This window comes from Lolium perenne, chromosome 4 (genome assembly GCF_019359855.2).
Source record: "Lolium perenne isolate Kyuss_39 chromosome 4, Kyuss_2.0, whole genome shotgun sequence".
Classification (NCBI taxonomy): domain Eukaryota; kingdom Viridiplantae; phylum Streptophyta; class Magnoliopsida; order Poales; family Poaceae; genus Lolium; species Lolium perenne.
Genome location: NC_067247.2, coordinates 55,514,614 through 55,531,288, shown reverse-complemented (window position 1 = coordinate 55,531,288; position 16,675 = coordinate 55,514,614). Strand labels below are relative to the sequence as shown.

Below are 16,675 nucleotides of genomic sequence, written 5' to 3'. Positions count from 1 at the left end.
ACACAAGCGCCCCGGCACGCCGCCCATCTCGGCCCAGATCGGGCCTGGATGGGCCGCCCCGCCCGCCGCCACCTGCAGCCGCGCCAGACCTGCGCCGCCGCAGTCCGCTGCTCCCAGTCGCCCTTGCGCTGCGCTGTGCCGCCCAAGCAGCCGCACCGGCAAGCGCCACCACCACCACCAGCCCGGAGTCGCCGCCCCGGCTTCCGATCTCCGCCTCCCACAGCGACCAGAGGACCCCCGCCACCCTTTGGGGACAGGGCCCGCCGCCACCGCGGCAAGGGCCGGTGGCAGCGGCAGCAGGGAGGGGGCATTGAGGCCGGCGGCGGTTGGGCGCTGGGGTTTGGCGACGCCAGGAGTGCCTATTGAGGTTACAGAACTGGATAGCTCCAAGCATTTATAAAACTAAAAAAAACTTTTTTCCAGGATCTGCAATTCTGGTGTGCCATGGAGAGGGAGGTACCCGGCCGTGTCACCACACCGCCAGCCCGATCAGAGTCGCAACCTCGCACGGCACGCGTCATGGTGCCTCTCCCTGCCGCTCCACCCTCTCATCTTCGCACCAATTTCTCTACACATAAGCAGCCAAGCCTAGCTCCCAAAACCCCAAACCCCACAAACCAATATATATACTCCCACAGTCCCACTGGCACCCGCATCCCAGAACACACGACCACTGACAATCAACAATCGCCAATCGCGCTGCCCCACGCTCCCAGCTCCCCGGCCGCCACACCGCGACCAAAAACGCGTGATGGCGCGCAAGAGGACGCTCCACGACGTAGCACCGGAGCAGGAGGCGGCGCCGTCCCCGAGGAAGAGGCTGCGGCAGGCGGTGTTCCTCGTGATGCGGATGTGAGCGCCTCCCCTCCCTACCCATTCGTTGCTTAATCCTTCCCCATTTCCTCGAATCCTCGGTCCTTCCTTCTCTCGCTTCCTTTGCTTGAAACTCACCTGCCGACGTTTGCTTCGTCCGGCCGGATCTGTGTTTCCCCGGTCGCCGCAGGGAGAGGAGGGCGAGGGCGGTCACGGCCGAGCAGATGGCGCAGATGGTTCGACAGGTAAGCGGGGCTCTGCTCCTTCCCGTCCCCCATCTCCGCATTTCGATTTTGAATAGTCTTCTCTTCTCCCGGTTGTGTTGTGCTCTTGGTTTTGCGGCACCACGTGATAGGTTTGTCGTGTACTCGTGCGACAGGTGCAGCTCGATATTGCGAAACTGTTTCTGATTCTGATGGTGCTAGTCGCGCGGCTTGGCTCGATGGAGGGCCTGCTCCTCCAGCTCCCTAACATGGTACGGGGATTGGTGGCGGAGCAGTTGGCTGATTTTCACAGGTACACTTGTCATATGAAGTTTCCTCTTAGGGTTTCATTATGAGGGAAATAGAAATGCACATATTTGATGAAAGTACGATCGAGTGAAGTGTTGACTTGCTTGTTGTGGGAACCGACAGTTATTCTCCTATGGCAGGAATATACTGTCAGCAACATACAAGCTCATATTTGGAAAAGAAACTTTACAGCTACAGTAGGAGTAGTATTATTTGAGGTTCAGATTAGCAGGTCATATTTGTTGAGTGAATAAACCATGGATTTATTATCTCTTAAGTAACCATAACTGCGTTAACTATTTGGAGATGGTATCTTAAAGTCCATGTATTAAGTTGAGTATTCATGTTTGGGTGTTCTGGATGTGATGGATAATTTGTCCCTTTGTTTAATAAATAAATAAATTTATCTTTTTTTTTTGTTGTATCATCCCCAAAGATCTCTTACGGTATCCATGCAAGATATGATCCAGTCAGTTCGACAGAAAGAGGTTAGTGTCTTGGATCTTTATCCATGTAACTATATTTTTGTCTTTATGTAAACTCACCCTTTATATCTTACTTAACCCCTTCCTCTCTTTCATGTAATAGATGCAGCAACCACAAGCAGCTTCGCTTCCCCATGGTGTTTTTGAGCCTTCAAGTTCAAGGTACCTGCCGTTTTATGTTTCCTATATATGTCCTCCTTCTACAGTTGTGCATACTAATTCTCCATTAAAAGTTGAGCATGAAACATGCATATGCGTAGTTCCTCTTGAGATTACTCTTTTACAAGCTTTTCGGTTCATGTTATGATACTAAAACCTATCAAACCAAGTATTTCAACTGCAAAAGGAAATTCAAACCAAGTATTTACTTTATACATAGCCTGGGGATTATCTTGTTGTTACTTTCTCACTCCCATCCTACTTCAAATTTTAGGGTGATACCACAAGGTCTTCCTGAAGCTGGAGGCAGCTCCGGAGTAGTCAGGCTACGGTTTGTTGGTGCTGACAGACCAGAAGATCCACTTTTCACTCATTGTCCAGTAGAGTGGCAGAATGGAGAAAACCCTAAGGTAGCAATATTTCGAAATGAGAAGCAGATCACAGGCGGTGATCTTTCTAAGGTGCAAATTGAGATTTTGCCAGTCAATGCCGAATTCTTTACTGAGAGAGGACAAGATGATTTCACCAAAGGTGAATTTAACAAACATATACATATGTGTAATGGGAAAGAGACAGTCTTGGCAACTATTACTCTAAGAAATGGTGAGGCCGATCTTGGTTCCATCATCTTTACAAAGACCTCCCACCTGAAAAAGTTGCGATTGACAGCAAGAGTCAAAAGGCAGGATCTTACGATCAGAGTTCGAGAAGCAATCACTGATCCTTTTGTTGTCAAAGACAACCGAAGCCGACGTGAGTATTTACTTATCCATTCTGAACAGCAAAAACTTTAAGGTTACTAAATTGCATTTTCATACTGTAGTTTACTCAGACAGTATTATTGCGATAGTCAGCTGAAGATCAGGCTCCTCTTTTAACTGGCTGCCAAGCTTATTTCACAAAAAAGATGTTAGAGCGCATATAATATTTCATGAACTCTTACAGACAAGGTTGCTACGGAGTAATATAAAAGTGGTATCCGTGGAAGATACATGCAATGGCATTATTTTTTTTCTAAAACTATGAAGTCTTGAAGTAAATGTTCTGTTTTTAGAAGGGACGGGCAAGCTCTGTCATAAAACAATATGCAGAGTTGGGATTGCGAACCACACTTTTCTTTTCCTCTGTATGGAAATTAGGTTGACATGTTCATTCATTTACTCAGTAATGCAGAGGGTGGGCAATGTTGTAATTTTCTAATGTTGTATCTTACTATGTGATAGTTGAATAGTATGCTACATTGATTGCAGTGTACATTTATGGTAAATACCATTACCATCAGATGAAAAAAATAGAATGAACCAATTTCATATTAGCAATCTTGTCTTCATGCACCAAACCTTTTTGTCTATTTCAGTAAATGCAAAGAGTATTCGTCCATTGAAGGGAGATGCAGTACATACATTGAAGGGAATTTCCAAAAATGGAAAACATTTCGCTGCCCTTGAGGGGGAAAACATTACTACAGTGAAGCACTTGATGCGTCAGTATCACAAAAATAAATCTAGTCTCCAAGAGGTAAATATTCTGTTGTGATGATACTTCTGCAGTCGTAGGTATGTGGAATTATCTGTAATAGATATTAGTTGATCATTGTGCTGGACTGAAGTAAAATATCAATCACCTTCTAGGAATTATTTGAACTCCATGTAATGCTAAATGTTCAATTACGGTATAATATCTGCTAGAATTTCATGAATTTCTAATAAAAATCTTAATTTCTGGCAATCAGCTTACTGGCATGAAAGGAAAGAGTTGGAGTACAATGATTGAACATGCCAGCACCTGTGTTCCTGGGGATGAGATCTATTCTTATAGAGTTGCAGAGGAAAATTGCGAAGTCTTATTCAATGATTTATATGATCTTGTCGGTATAATAATCAAAGGACAATATTTTCCCGTCAGAAGTCTTGATAAATATCACCAGGTATACATATTATACTGTTCCGCTTCCATCTCAATTAGGCAGTTGATATTCACTAAAATAGTAATTTGATGGCAATTGCCTTGCTAATGTTGTCATGCTTACTAAGGCATGTAGCAAGATTTACTATTGGGGATTTTAAAACATTCTGGTGTCATACTGAATGGATATAGGCTAACCCATCTCCAACATTGCTGAACAAAAACCAAGGTAAAATGATGTTAGAGAGGTATAGAAGCCTAGCTTACTTGGTTGGGGTCTGGGGGAGTGGAGTACAACCCCACCACGTGGGTTCAAGTCCTCGTGGGCATGAATTGGGGTTCCTATTTATACCAACCGGTCTGCCCTTACAGATTCCCTTGCAAAAAAGATAAATTATGTTATTTTCCGTATATTTAGGACCAATGCATGGATTCAAAACAAACTTTTATCGCCAAATCAAGCATCTGTTTCCATCGTGGAGTTTATTTCGCCTATAAACATAAGCCTCATGAATAAAAATGTGTTGCTTACAATTAAAATCCTTTTTGTTTTCAACATCTCGAAACCTAGAATGAATGAAAATTGGATTCCCACCTTGCGGTGCTCGTCTGTCGGCATTGTGTTCATGAGCCTGAATTACACTGCAAGTCGGGAATTTGATTTTTTTATACATTCTAGGTTTGTAGATCTTGCAAACAAAAAGTGATTTTAATTGAACAACAACACATTTTAGAATGTGTGGAAAATTGGATCTTGGCCTTCAAGCACAGTGGAATTCAACAAATGCAGGAGCTAATGACAACCCTAGTGTGCGTAATGCAAATCCATAAAAAGAAAAATTCTTCATAAAAATATCTGAGAAAATATATAAAAAATTTAGCACCCAGAGACTGCTATCCCAGTTAAGTAATTCTTTTCGGTGATTAGACGGTTTCTTAAAGTTATAATCTCTAGATGGTTTGCTGTATCCAAAAGTACATGTTAACATGTACTTGTACATTGTGATGGCGATGATAAATGAAACATTCTGTTACAGCGTAAAGTGGAAAACTGGAAAATATCCGCGCATAAGAAATTTGACGAGCAGGAGAATTCTGGGGGTCTTGCTGCTGATTACTTCATGAGCAATGACACCTGCCCTGTCCGTGAAAAGCCTCTGAACAATGAAGCAGGTCCTTCTGTACAAGCTAGACCAACATGGCAATATCCTAATGGCATGGCTGCACAACAAGGTGAATTTTTATACCGTGTGTTCCATCGCTGATCTTGGTTGTTATACGTTTCTCAAAATTAAATTATTTCAGAATCTGGTGAGCAACATCACTTTCGGCAGCCGAATGGGTTCTCACTGGCCGAAGTCCTGGCAAACAATGACGCTGATCCTTCCAACCAAGAAGCACCACTGAATTCGCAGCACACTGTTGGTCAAGGTCGATATTAAACACCTGCACAATATTTTATCACACATCCTCGATACTTCAATTATTTCATTAAATTTATTGTTATTATTGCTACTGATAGTTTTGGTTGCCAACATTCTGTAGACCTTGGTCAGCACGGTCCTTCTATGCCACAGAATGGAACTCTTCGCTGTCATCTGAACCAGGGGAATATCTTAAATGGCCAGGGATCGTTACCAGCACAGCCAACTGTGCCATCCTACAATTTTCCACCAGTAAGTAAAGATAACTATGGAGTATGACACAAACGACTATTCCATCCCACAATTTTTCATTGACCACCTGAAAATTTTCCTGGATGTTTAGGTTCCAGGGGATGACTGGACCACAGGCGAAAGTCTGATTGGCCAACAGAATGGATTCTTAAGCTCCTCAATGACTGATGCTCCTGGTACCTCTTGTCCCGTAACAGGTGTGCATGCTACATCCCAATACTTCCAATTTCATTGTATATGCAGTGCCTTGTTGGTTTCTGAGATGTTGTCGGGACTTTCTCAGATGGATTTAGTCAGGGGACCTCTTCAATCAACCATGATGAGGATGGGAACTTCAGTGAGTTACTTGAAGTATGTATTACTCTTTAGAACAGAACATGTATCTTTCCTCAGACCAAAGTAGGTTTAGAACAGTCTCATAGCTTCAGATTTTTTTTTTTACTTTGTTATGTCTTGATGATGCTTGTTCTTGCGGTTCCAGAAATTCCTCGAAGAGGAAGAAGCACATGGGGCAGACTAGTACTTCACACCAGCTAGCAACGGTAAGCGATTTTCGATGCCCATGATGGTAACTTCCGTTGATTTAAGCTAAACTGCCAAACCATGGAGAGCTTGTGTTACTATGTTCGAAACATCCTTTCCCATCAGAACTTGTTCTAATTCCAAACATAGGTTACAGCATCTGTGTTACTTCATAATAAATAGCTAGAGTGGCTATGCTTGACTGATGATTAGAGAATCATTGAATCCCTAGCTGCCTTGAAGTGAAATTAGGTATAAATTTGAGACTTTCCTTTTGTTCAATGCCCTTATGGTGTGTTCCTTTTATTTCAGCACAACTGCCGAATTCCAACAATCAATTCCACCGTTACGAACATGGTGATGGCAACTAGTGATTAACTTGAGGCCACTGCTACAGGCTTTCCTCTGCAAAAGTACAATATTAAGAGTGATCAAGCATTTAGGTTGTCAATATAATAGTCAGTAGCAACACAAATTTTCAAGTTGCTCCGTAATGTGCTAAAGTCATACATCTTGTATTCTTTAAAAAGATCTTCCAGAATTGAAAGCATTTGTTTTGTATTGAGTACGAAGAGCAAATATTCCTATTGCTAAACCTTGTCTAATCCTGTGAATATTTTTTTTGTAAGTATTGATTTCTATTCATGGTCACGCATTTTCACTCATAGTATGTTGTGCATCGTGGAATCGTTCTCAATAATCTGAACATGGTAAAAATACACACAAGAAAGAAGGTACAGACACTTATACAAGATTTCAGTTGCTTAAGTACAACAGAGCATCCATTTTCCATGAACCTATCAGCTCCTACACCAAGCCCGCGCAGACCCATGCTCTCTCATCCTCGGTAAATCTCCATTGACTTTTTTTACGGAGTAAAAAAAAATCCCTCGCGCCATGGCTGCGCTACGCCTCCGTATCCCCTGCTGATGATCCTCGCCTGGATGTACGCTGCGCTGCCCCCACATCGATCTTGTTGGGGGTCCTGATTAGAGGTGCACTGCTCCGGATTGATTTTGTATGCTGATCATTGCACGCTGCTGCTCGAATTCCTGTCGCCGGCCGCACCCGAACGGACCTCCGCCGGCCTCCACAACGAGTCCGCGACTCCCGACTACCAGATCCGGTTCTGTTAGTCGGATCTCCAGACTCCAGGCTGCTGCGTCTGTAGGACGGTTTGTGCTCTCTTTCTGCCGGCGGAAGACGAGCGCGCTCGTTTCCTGTTTTCCTGCCTGTGCCGGTCTGCTCTCTGCTGTTGGCCTGCTGAGGCTGGACACGACCCAGTTCAGGCTGGGCTCGGTGCGAGCCGCACTTTAGCTTGCTGCCAAATGACTCGGCTCGGGCTGGCTGGTTTGTCTCACGAGCCGGAAAAAGAGGCTCGACCCGAGCTTGTGTAAAGCTCGGTGCAGCTCGGAGCAGCTCGTGAGCCGACCATGTATGTGTCACTGTTAGGTGGGTTCACTTTCTCCAGCATCGATGAGGAGCTATCTGCGCGGCGGAGATGTCAGGACCCTGACCTGAAGATACAATAGGGCAGACATCTCCGTCAGTTAACTGGAGATGCTACAAGACCTATGTGAGAAATCCATACCATTCCTTGTTCATCAAACGGCTGAGAATGGTTCTGACCAAGTCCAGTGTGTTAGCAGTAAACCTGTAGTTATCTTTGTTTAAGTGTAATCAGTGACAATCACTAAACTAAGCTTGGGCATGTCCTTGCAGTATAAAGGGGGATGCGTGGGAGGCTGGGAGGCCAAGCTATAAACCCTAAATTTATTTTCCAAATTACTGTTTCCTTAGTTCATATTACTGTTCTTAGAATCTGAGCATCGATGCTCTTTTCCCTGTCTCTTCTTCACTTCATGTCTTGACCATCGGGTCCTGACAGGAGATGGCGGGGCGGCGAGGGTGGGCAGTGGGCCGGAGCATGGAGGGTATGCTGCGAGAGTAAGCAGCATGGAGGAGGGCAGAGATGGCGCAAGGAAGATGACGTGGGCGAGGGAGAGGGCGCGGGAGGCAAGGAGATGGAGGCGATCGAGGCGACCAAGATCATCACGCTTCAGATGGCCGATCGATATGGAGCTCGATCTAGAGCTGCGACGGTGCGTGGTGGCTCTGTGCGTCCCAATGGGAGGAGCAAGCGATGGAGCTGTTGCTCCCGTTCCCTAACCCCCTCGATCCCTCTCCTCACGGTCCAAAAGCAGCCACTATCCCACTCTGGCCTCTCTGATTTCTTAAAAAAAAAACCACGAGCTTTCAGGCTGGCCCGAGCCAAGCCGGCCGAACCAAAAGCCCGCAGCGGTCCAGAAATATGGGCTCTCAGCTTCGTGTGCCTTCTCCGCGGGCTGAGCTCAACTCGAGCCGAGCCGGGAAAAGCTCCTACCGAGCCAAAGCTCGGCCCGTACGTCCAGTCATACTGTTGTGGGAGTGCTTTGCTCGCATGTTGGGTTGATTGTGTTCTTTCGATGTTGGTATTAACAAAAAAAAAGCATACCCTAGTTCCGCTGCTTTCACCAAATCAGTTGCATCTCTTGCCATTGGAGCTTCTATTTTTGTTGTTGATAATAAGACATTTTATTATTACTTAAAAGGTTTAAGCATTACACGCGGCCTATAGATAGCTAAGATATACATAGTCATCCAAGGATAGTACAAACCGCAGAAAACGTTACAAAAGAATGGATTCCATTTCTTGCCATTTGAGCTTCTATTGTTGTAGGATTTCTGCACTATGATCTTTTTCTAACATGTTGTTCTTCTGACCCTCTCTTAGTTTGCGCCGATCTCATGTTCGATCAATTGTGGCTTGACTCAATATGTTTTCAAGACTCTTCGTGACGTGTCAACATTCAAGATGCAAATTTTGGATTATATTTTTTTGTATTTTTTTCATTCTTCAAATGCAATGCTATTGCATATGCTTTGCATCTGAGGGGAAGGGGGAGGGTGGTGTTAACGAGTATTAGTATCGGTGTAAGTCTCTATGAGTATGTATTTATTTAGGTTTCTATTCTTGTGCTTTAAGTCTTTTGTACTATAATATATTGTGGCATTTGACCCCTGGTAATACTAGTTGTTTGTCTAACATAGTGGTATAAGAACCTGTGTTTGATGTACGGTTTGGTACATGGTGTCATTGAAGTTCTATCTACCGCATCTGGACTACACCACAAGATTCTCTCTGTGGTAAGTGAAGATGAGGATGATCCTCGCCCAAACTTCTGATTTGGACGAAACACTCGATAGATTTGGTAAGAAAGATCTACCGACATGGACATATGAGGAAAATCGTAAGGCTTTGTCTTTGATTCAACTTCATCTATCCAATTATATTTTGCAGAAAGTGTTGCTGGAGAAATCTGCAGCAGAGCTATGGAAGAAGTTGGATACGATGTGCATGTCAAAAGATCTAATCAGTAAGATGGACGTGAAGATAAAATTGTTCTCGCACAATTTGCAATAATGTGCATCGGTGATGAATCACCTATCGATCTACAGGGAGATCGTTTCTGACTTGCTACCTATGGAGGTAAAATATGGTGATGAAGATCTCGCTCTTCTATTGTTAGTCTCATTGCTTAGTTCCTTTACAAAAATTTCAGGACACCATAATACTCTGGGCCCACTCAGAGATATTACATCTGCAAACCTTGCAAGTGTGTGATTACATCACGAGGATGTGATATCACGAGAACGACTAAATGTATTTCTCGAACTAGGTATAGGAGATACCAAAGATCAAATATCAGACAAACTAGGTATCGTAAGACAAAGGGAATAGGACTCTACGTTTAAATTAGAGCGATAAGGATGTTTTGTGGAAATCGTAGGGGGCATTATGTTTTTTTAGAACCCCCGGGCGGTCATTGATCGGAGAGATGTCTCGATCATGTATGCGCATTTTCGAACCCGTAGGGTGGCATACTTAAGTACATATGAAGCTTGGGGTTTGATTCGAGATCATCGGAGTAGTAAGAGAGAACACCAGAATTGTTTCGGAGAGGTACCGAAATAAGTTCCGGAGTCTATGAATTGTTCGGAGACTTAATAAATATGTTATAGTATTTAATTAATGGAATTAAATCTTAAAAATGGTTAAATGTAGGGATACCCCCGAAATGGGCCACCATGTGACATCCCACTAGTGGGGGCGCCAAGCCCCATTGTAAGGAGGTGGCCAATGGCCCACTTGGTCCGACCCACCCTAAACCCTAGGGGGTGTGGAGGCTTGAGGTGGAGGCTCCACCTCCCCTACCCCACCCCCTATATAAAAAGAGGGGCCCTCTCCCTCATTCATCCCCTTGGCTTTCGCCTTCTCTCCTTCACGTGTGGTTCTCAAGTTTTGGAACGTTCATATGGGGTGAGATCTCTCCATCATACACACGCCATCATGCTGCTGGAGTTTCGGTTCGGATCAATGTTCTTCCTCGGTTTTGTTGGACCGGAGCCCATGGGACGTCTATATACCGTACATGTGTAGAACTGCAGATGTGCTGCAAGTTGGAGCACTTCATCGACTATACTTCTACTCGATCTTGAGATCAGCATCGCCATACACCTTCATCAACACCATTCGTTTTGGAACGTAACGCTTCCGATCTTCAAAGGTATGAACATCGAATCCCTCCCTTAGCTTACATCTGCATAGAATAGAATTGGCTATGTTATTCTGTCGATTGGAAAAAAATGTTTTCTGCTATGGAACCCTACATGGTCTTCACCGATGATCTATTTTTGTGACACGGCGTCGGGTGAAATCCTAGCCCTAGTCGCTGACTAGGATGTACGGTGTAGAGTGCCTTGGGTGCCGTGTCCGTCTTGAAGGTATCGCGGAGGCAGCGCGAACGCTTCTCCGCCTGGGTAGACTGTGGAAAAAAAACCACATATCTTGCAAGGGATCGGATGATGGACCGTCGCCTCCCTTTTTTCAATAAATGGAATATATTAATATCAAAGTAATATCAATTACGTCTAGCCTCCACACCAATAATATGTCAAAGACATCATGGATGCACATAACCAAAAAAAAAGAGAGAAAATAAAACAAAGGTACCGTCACGGTGATGAACCACTCGCAACAAGTAGCACTCTAACCACCACCGAAGACAACAGCCGGATTAAAAACTAGATTCTCCAATAAGCGACGCTTCCAAGAAGGGAATAATACACAAAAGTTGTCACCGCTCGATCGAAGTTGAGTTTTCACCCTGGAGAAAATCAGAGTTTTCGAAACAATGTCTTCAACAAGATCATTGCCAAGCACAACCAATGAAGGGTAGATCTTAGGTTTTCATCCTGAAAATCGTGGCTCGATACGCGAGTATCACCATCAAGAGTGCAATATACCTGTGTTTCCACCCCCTCCTTGCCAATGTTGTTGATGCAAGTCGCCAAACACCTGACACATAGGGCGAACCTGTGTTTTATTCTCTTCATCGAAGCCAAGACCCTCTCCGCCTATACCAGCTTCCGATCAAAGCGCCACTGATTTTCTTCACATGTGCATGTTCCATGGAAATCTATCTTAACACATGTCCCATTTTACCGACAAGAAGGTGAATCTTCGTGCTTCGCCCGAATGACCCCATTCTAGCAGAAGGTAAGGCGCACGACCGCATCGATTCCGCTCTAGATAACTAGTACCGTAATGCACCAAACCTCGGAAACATTCGAGCGGAAGAACGAAACTCATCTGTGTGATCAAATCGAGGAAGCCGACTTGAAGAAGATCGACGTCCATGGTGCTTGGAACGCAGCAAGGCTAGACCCCCTTTATTCGAAGCCAGGCCGGCAACCCCCACACTACCGGCCGCCAGTGGCCACCATACCCACCAGAACTAGGCCGGCAGATCGAGAGCGACCCTATCCTTGACGCCCGCGAGAACCACGAGGGGCAGCGCTACGGCAGAGCTCCAAGCAAAGGGCCGACCGCTGCAAGGAAACTGCATCTGGCCCACCTCCCCAAGCATTGCGCCGCCATGCTGCACCACCGCCATGGTCAGCTCGCTGCCGAGACCACGACCTCTCTGCGCGAAGAGATGGACCAGGGGTGCACCATCCTCACCCCACCATCTTCGACGACCGGGGCGCCGCCACCATTGCGGTTGCAGCGGCAAGCATATGCCCGAGCTAGGTTTTTTTTGGAGGAGAGGATCATCACGGGGTCGCCCGCGCGAGGGACGCGGAGGCATTTTTCATTATACAGGAATCGCCGGAGACGCCGACGGCCGGCTGCCCTCGGCGTAGCCACGCCTGGCCCTCGGCGTAGGCTACGCCGACGGCAGCCCTCGGCGTATGGCCTCGGCGTCTGGGTCCCTCGGCATAGTCTGCCGTGCCGTCGGCGTATGCCGCCTACGCCGACGGTGCACCTTCACCCTCGGCGTCTCGTGGCGGCGCGCCCTCGCCGTTAACGGAGCGGCGCCAGACGCCGACGGCCTGGCCCTCGGCATAGGGCAGCTGCGATGGCCTGGCCTGCGCGCCGTGGAGCGACGTGGCGCGTCACGCGGCTGCCAACTGCGACGTCTACGCCGAGGGTCTACGCTGCGGTTGTCATCGGCGTCTGCATGGGCCATGCAGGAACACGCGACACGCGGCGAGCGGCTGCCAGGCGCAAGGTCTACGCCGAGGGTAATGCCCTCGGCATAGACCTGACCATATGGTCACAGCCGGGGTCTATGCCGATGGCATTGCCCTCGGCGTAGACATGGCCACAAATTTTTTTCGTTACAGCAGTTCATGCATCACATTTCAGCAGTTCACATTTCACAGTTCAGCAGTTCAGCAGTCCAAATACATCCAAATTCATCCAAATTCGCCATAATTCACCAAAATAGCATAAAATCCACATAGTAGCATACATGGTGCACATAATAGCATACAAGAGGAGAGTGCCATGTCATCCAAATACATAGTAGTAGCTAGCGCATGATAGGAATAGTAGTAGCAAGCAAGTGCATAGATAGTGTGAGACGACTACATGAAGGACCCGGGCGGGGTGTATCCGCCCTCATCGTTGGCGAAACGAGAAGCCCGGGTCCGAGGTTGCGCTCCAGTAGAAGCTGCAGAAGAACCAACTGGAGAAGCACTGGGAGTACGCCCATGAGAAGTCGACGGAGAGGCACCAGGATTACGCCTAGGAGAAGTCGGCGGAGAGGCACCGGGAGTACTCCCATGAGAAGTCGACGGAGAAGCACCGGGAGTACGCCCAGGAGACCGACCACCTTCATGAACCGGTGTGACCTCGCGCCCACCCCGCGGGGCCTGGTTCCCGGAGCATCCCGCTCCCTACATGTTCCCTACATGTTAGCAACTTGCGAGGCAAAGGAAAGTGGTAACTGCCGGTTTGGCAAAGAAGTTACCAGTGTGGATCCATAGTAAGTCATAGCGAAAGTTGCCCTCGATGGCATGATAGGCAATTCCCCCGCCATAGGAACTTGAGCCGGTGGCGGTGTACCAGTAGACAAAGAAATCATCAGTGCCTGCAAGATAGGTTACAAGTCAGGCTTTGCAGAAATAAAGCATCAAACTGAGACTTGACATCTACTTGCGAGAAGAAATATTCAAACTTACTTCTATATACGCCATGTAGGCCGCATGCTGCTTATTCCACTATGCAGAGGCATGCTGATACGCTTCATTACAGGCTTCGAAGGCCGCCTCGAACTCAGGTTACAATTTCAGAAACAATGAATCTCATCAACACCTAGCCATGTAGGAACGAAAACCGGAAAGAGGATGAAAATGAGGAAAACTTACATCGTAGGCGGGTGGATGAGCAGGCCCGGGATGAGGCTGGGGGCTGTCGGCGGTGAGGGTATGCTTGAGACGCGTGTAGCTCGTGGCTGGGGTAGGCTTGACCGCCTTATTCAGAAAGGGGTAACGGCCATGCCTACGCCCGCGCCCCGACAGGACCAACGACTCCTCGTCGGTCGGCATGCGCAAGGGGTCATCCATCTCCGGGTGACGAGACAACACCATGTCGCAGTAGTCCTCCTTGGCGGCCTTGGCATTACCGTAGTACTGGGGCTAAGGCAATGCGGGATCGGGCTTCTTCTTCGTCCACATCATGTCATATAACTCGGGATCATGAAGCACCACCCCAGGTGTTGCCTCAGCCACCTGCATTGCGAAAAGAAAGGTTATGCGTATCACAAATGTAACATGACGGGAAATGAAAGAAGGTCGTTCCAAGTATATACATACCACTTTCCCCTTGTAGCGGGTGTAGTCTATACATTTCATCCTTTCCACGACGGAGACGCTTCTGTCAGCGAGCACATGGGCAAAGTGCCCGAAGCAGCCCCTTTGTACCACGCGCTATCTCATTCACTAGAAAATGGGTCTTCCTTGTCCACTCAGCTATTTTCTCAGTCGCACTAACACGCTCGTTGTACATCCATCCATTATCAGCCATCTGATACGTCTCAAACGTATCTATAATTTCTTATGTTCCATGCTACTTTTATGATGATACTCACATGCTTTATACACATTATATGTCATTATTATGCATTTTCCGGCACTAACCTATTGACGAGATGCCGAAGAGCCAGTTGCTGTTTTCTGCTGTTTTTGGTTTCAGAAATCCTAGTAAGGAAATATTCTCGGAATTTGACGAAATCAACGCCCAGGGGTCTATTTTTCCACGAAGCTTCCAGAAGACCGGAGGAGATAAGAAGTGGGGCCACGAGGCGATGCCACACTAGGGCGGCGCAGCCCAAGCCCTGGCCGCGCCGGCCTATTGTGTGGAGCCCTCGTGTGGCCCCCTGACCTACCCTTCCGCCTACTTATAGTCTTCGTCGCGAAACCCCCAGTACCGAGAGCCACGATACGGAAAACCTTCCAGAGACGCAGCCGCCGCCAATCCCATCTCGGGGGATTCAGGAGATCGCCTCCGGCACCCTGCCGGAGAGGGGAATCATCTCCCGGAGGTCTCTTCATCGCCATGATCGCCTCCGGATCGATGTGTGAGTAGTTCACCCCTGGACCATGGGTCCATAGCAGTAGCTAGATGGTCGTCTTCTCCTCATTGTGCTATCATGTTCGATCTTGTGAGCTGCCTATCATGATCAAGATCGTTTATTTGTAATCCTACATGTTGTGTTTATTGGGATCCGATGGATATTGAATACTATGTCAAGTTGATTATCAATCTATCATATATGAGTTGTTTATGTTCTTGCATGCTCTCCGTTGCTAGTAGAGGCTCTGGCCAAGTTGATACTTGTGACTCCAAGAGGGAGTATTTATGCTCGATAGTGGGTTCATGCCTCCATTAAATCTGGGACAGTGACAGAAAGTTCTAAGGTTGTGGATGTGCCGTTGCCACTAGGGATAAAACATCGATGCTTTGTCTAAGGATATTTGTGTTGATTACATTACGCACCATACTTAATGCAATTGTCTGTTGCTTGCAACTTAATACCGGAAGGGGTTCGGATGATAACCTGAAAGTGGACTTTTTAGGCATAGATGCATGCTGGATGGCGGTCTATGTACTTTGTCGTAATGTCCTGATTAAATCTCATAGTACTCATCATGATATATGTATGTGCATTGTTATGCCTTCTTTATTTGTCAATTGCCCAACTGTAATTCGTTCACCCAACATGCTATTTATCTTATGGGAGAGACACCACTAGTGAACTGTGGACCCCAGTCCTATTCTTTACATCTGAAATACAATCTACTGCAATACTTGTTCTTTACTGTTCTTCGCAAACAATCATCTTCCACACAATACGGTTAATCCTTTGTTCACAGCAAGCCGGTGAGATTGACAACCTCACTGTTACGTTGGGGCAAAGTACTTTGGTTGTGTTGTGCAGGTTCCACGTTGGCGCCGGAATCCCTGGTGTTGCGCCGCACTACACTCCGCCACCAACAACCTTCAACGTGCTTCTTGGCTCCTACTGGTTCGATAAACCTTGGTTTCTTTCTGAGGGAAAACTTACTGCTGTGCACATCACACCTTCCTCTTGGGGTTCCCAACGGACGTGTGTCTCACGCGCATCAGGACTGTTTTCTGGCGCCGTTGCCGGGGAGATCAAGACACGCTGCAAGGGGAGTCTCCACTTCCAATCTCTTTACTTTGTTTTTGTCTTGCTTTACTTTACTTTATTTACTACTTTGTTTGCTGCACTAAAACAAAACACAAAAAAATTAGTTGCTAGCTTTACTTTATTTACTATCTTGTCTTGTTCTCCATATTAAAAACACACAAAAAATTAGTTACTTGCATTTAGTTTACTTTTGTTATCATGTCTAGCTCTGTACCTGTTACTTCTTCACCGGAGGAATTAGTTTTTACTTTTAAACAAGGGAATGAGGAGAGTTTTAAAGATGCTTGGTCTAGAATTTTTGATTCTTATCGTAAAGTTGAACCTCAAATGACTCTAAGTCTGCTCCTCAGTAATTTTTATTTTGGGCTTATGATTCGCTATAGATATGCCTTGGATGCTGTAGTATGAGGAGATTTCCTTCATTGCAATGGTGATCAAGCTTTTAATGCCATAAAAAAATTGGTTGCATCACATAGTTCAGCTAATAACTTTGATTCAGCTCTTATTAGCATTTATAATAGATTAAACACTCTTGAGATAAG

The 16,675-nt window shown here is 46.3% G+C and overlaps 1 protein-coding gene across 3 annotated transcripts; it reads left to right on the top strand.

Annotated features, from left to right (window-relative positions):
* The first annotated feature begins 608 nt into the window (after positions 1 to 608).
* Positions 609 to 6,677, top strand: LOC127292594 (calmodulin-binding protein 60 C). Of its 3 annotated transcripts, none has more exons than XM_051322020.2 (15): positions 609 to 852; positions 1,004 to 1,058; positions 1,193 to 1,329; positions 1,762 to 1,813; positions 1,914 to 1,972; positions 2,244 to 2,722; positions 3,327 to 3,487; positions 3,702 to 3,896; positions 4,912 to 5,107; positions 5,180 to 5,305; positions 5,420 to 5,571; positions 5,642 to 5,747; positions 5,834 to 5,901; positions 6,032 to 6,092; positions 6,385 to 6,677. In XM_051322020.2, the coding sequence occupies exons 1-14, from the start codon at positions 752 to 754 to the stop codon at positions 6,068 to 6,070; spliced, it is 1,926 nt and encodes a 641-aa protein (XP_051177980.1). In that variant the 5' UTR covers positions 609 to 751; the 3' UTR covers positions 6,071 to 6,092; positions 6,385 to 6,677. The 3 variants fall into 3 exon arrangements, 2 of the variants coding, with proteins under 2 accessions (XP_051177980.1, XP_051177981.1); XM_051322021.2 differs by having other exon boundaries at positions 611 to 852; positions 5,420 to 5,550; XR_007845252.2 differs by lacking the exons at positions 6,032 to 6,092; positions 6,385 to 6,677 and having other exon boundaries at positions 5,420 to 5,554.
* Positions 6,678 to 16,675: the final 9,998 nt, after the last annotated feature.

What these genes read in the sequence shown, in the direction of transcription:
- LOC127292594 (XM_051322020.2), top strand. Translation starts at nt 752, where the DNA reads ATGGCGCGCAAGAGGACGCTCCACGACGTAGCACCGGAGCAGGAGGCG. An exon ending in ATAAATCTAGTCTCCAAGAG is followed by an intron (nt 3,488 to 3,701) that starts GTAAATATTCTG and finishes TCTGGCAATCAG; the next exon opens with CTTACTGGCATGAAAGGAAA. An exon ending in GCAGCACACTGTTGGTCAAG is followed by an intron (nt 5,306 to 5,419) that starts GTCGATATTAAA and finishes AACATTCTGTAG; the next exon opens with ACCTTGGTCAGCACGGTCCT.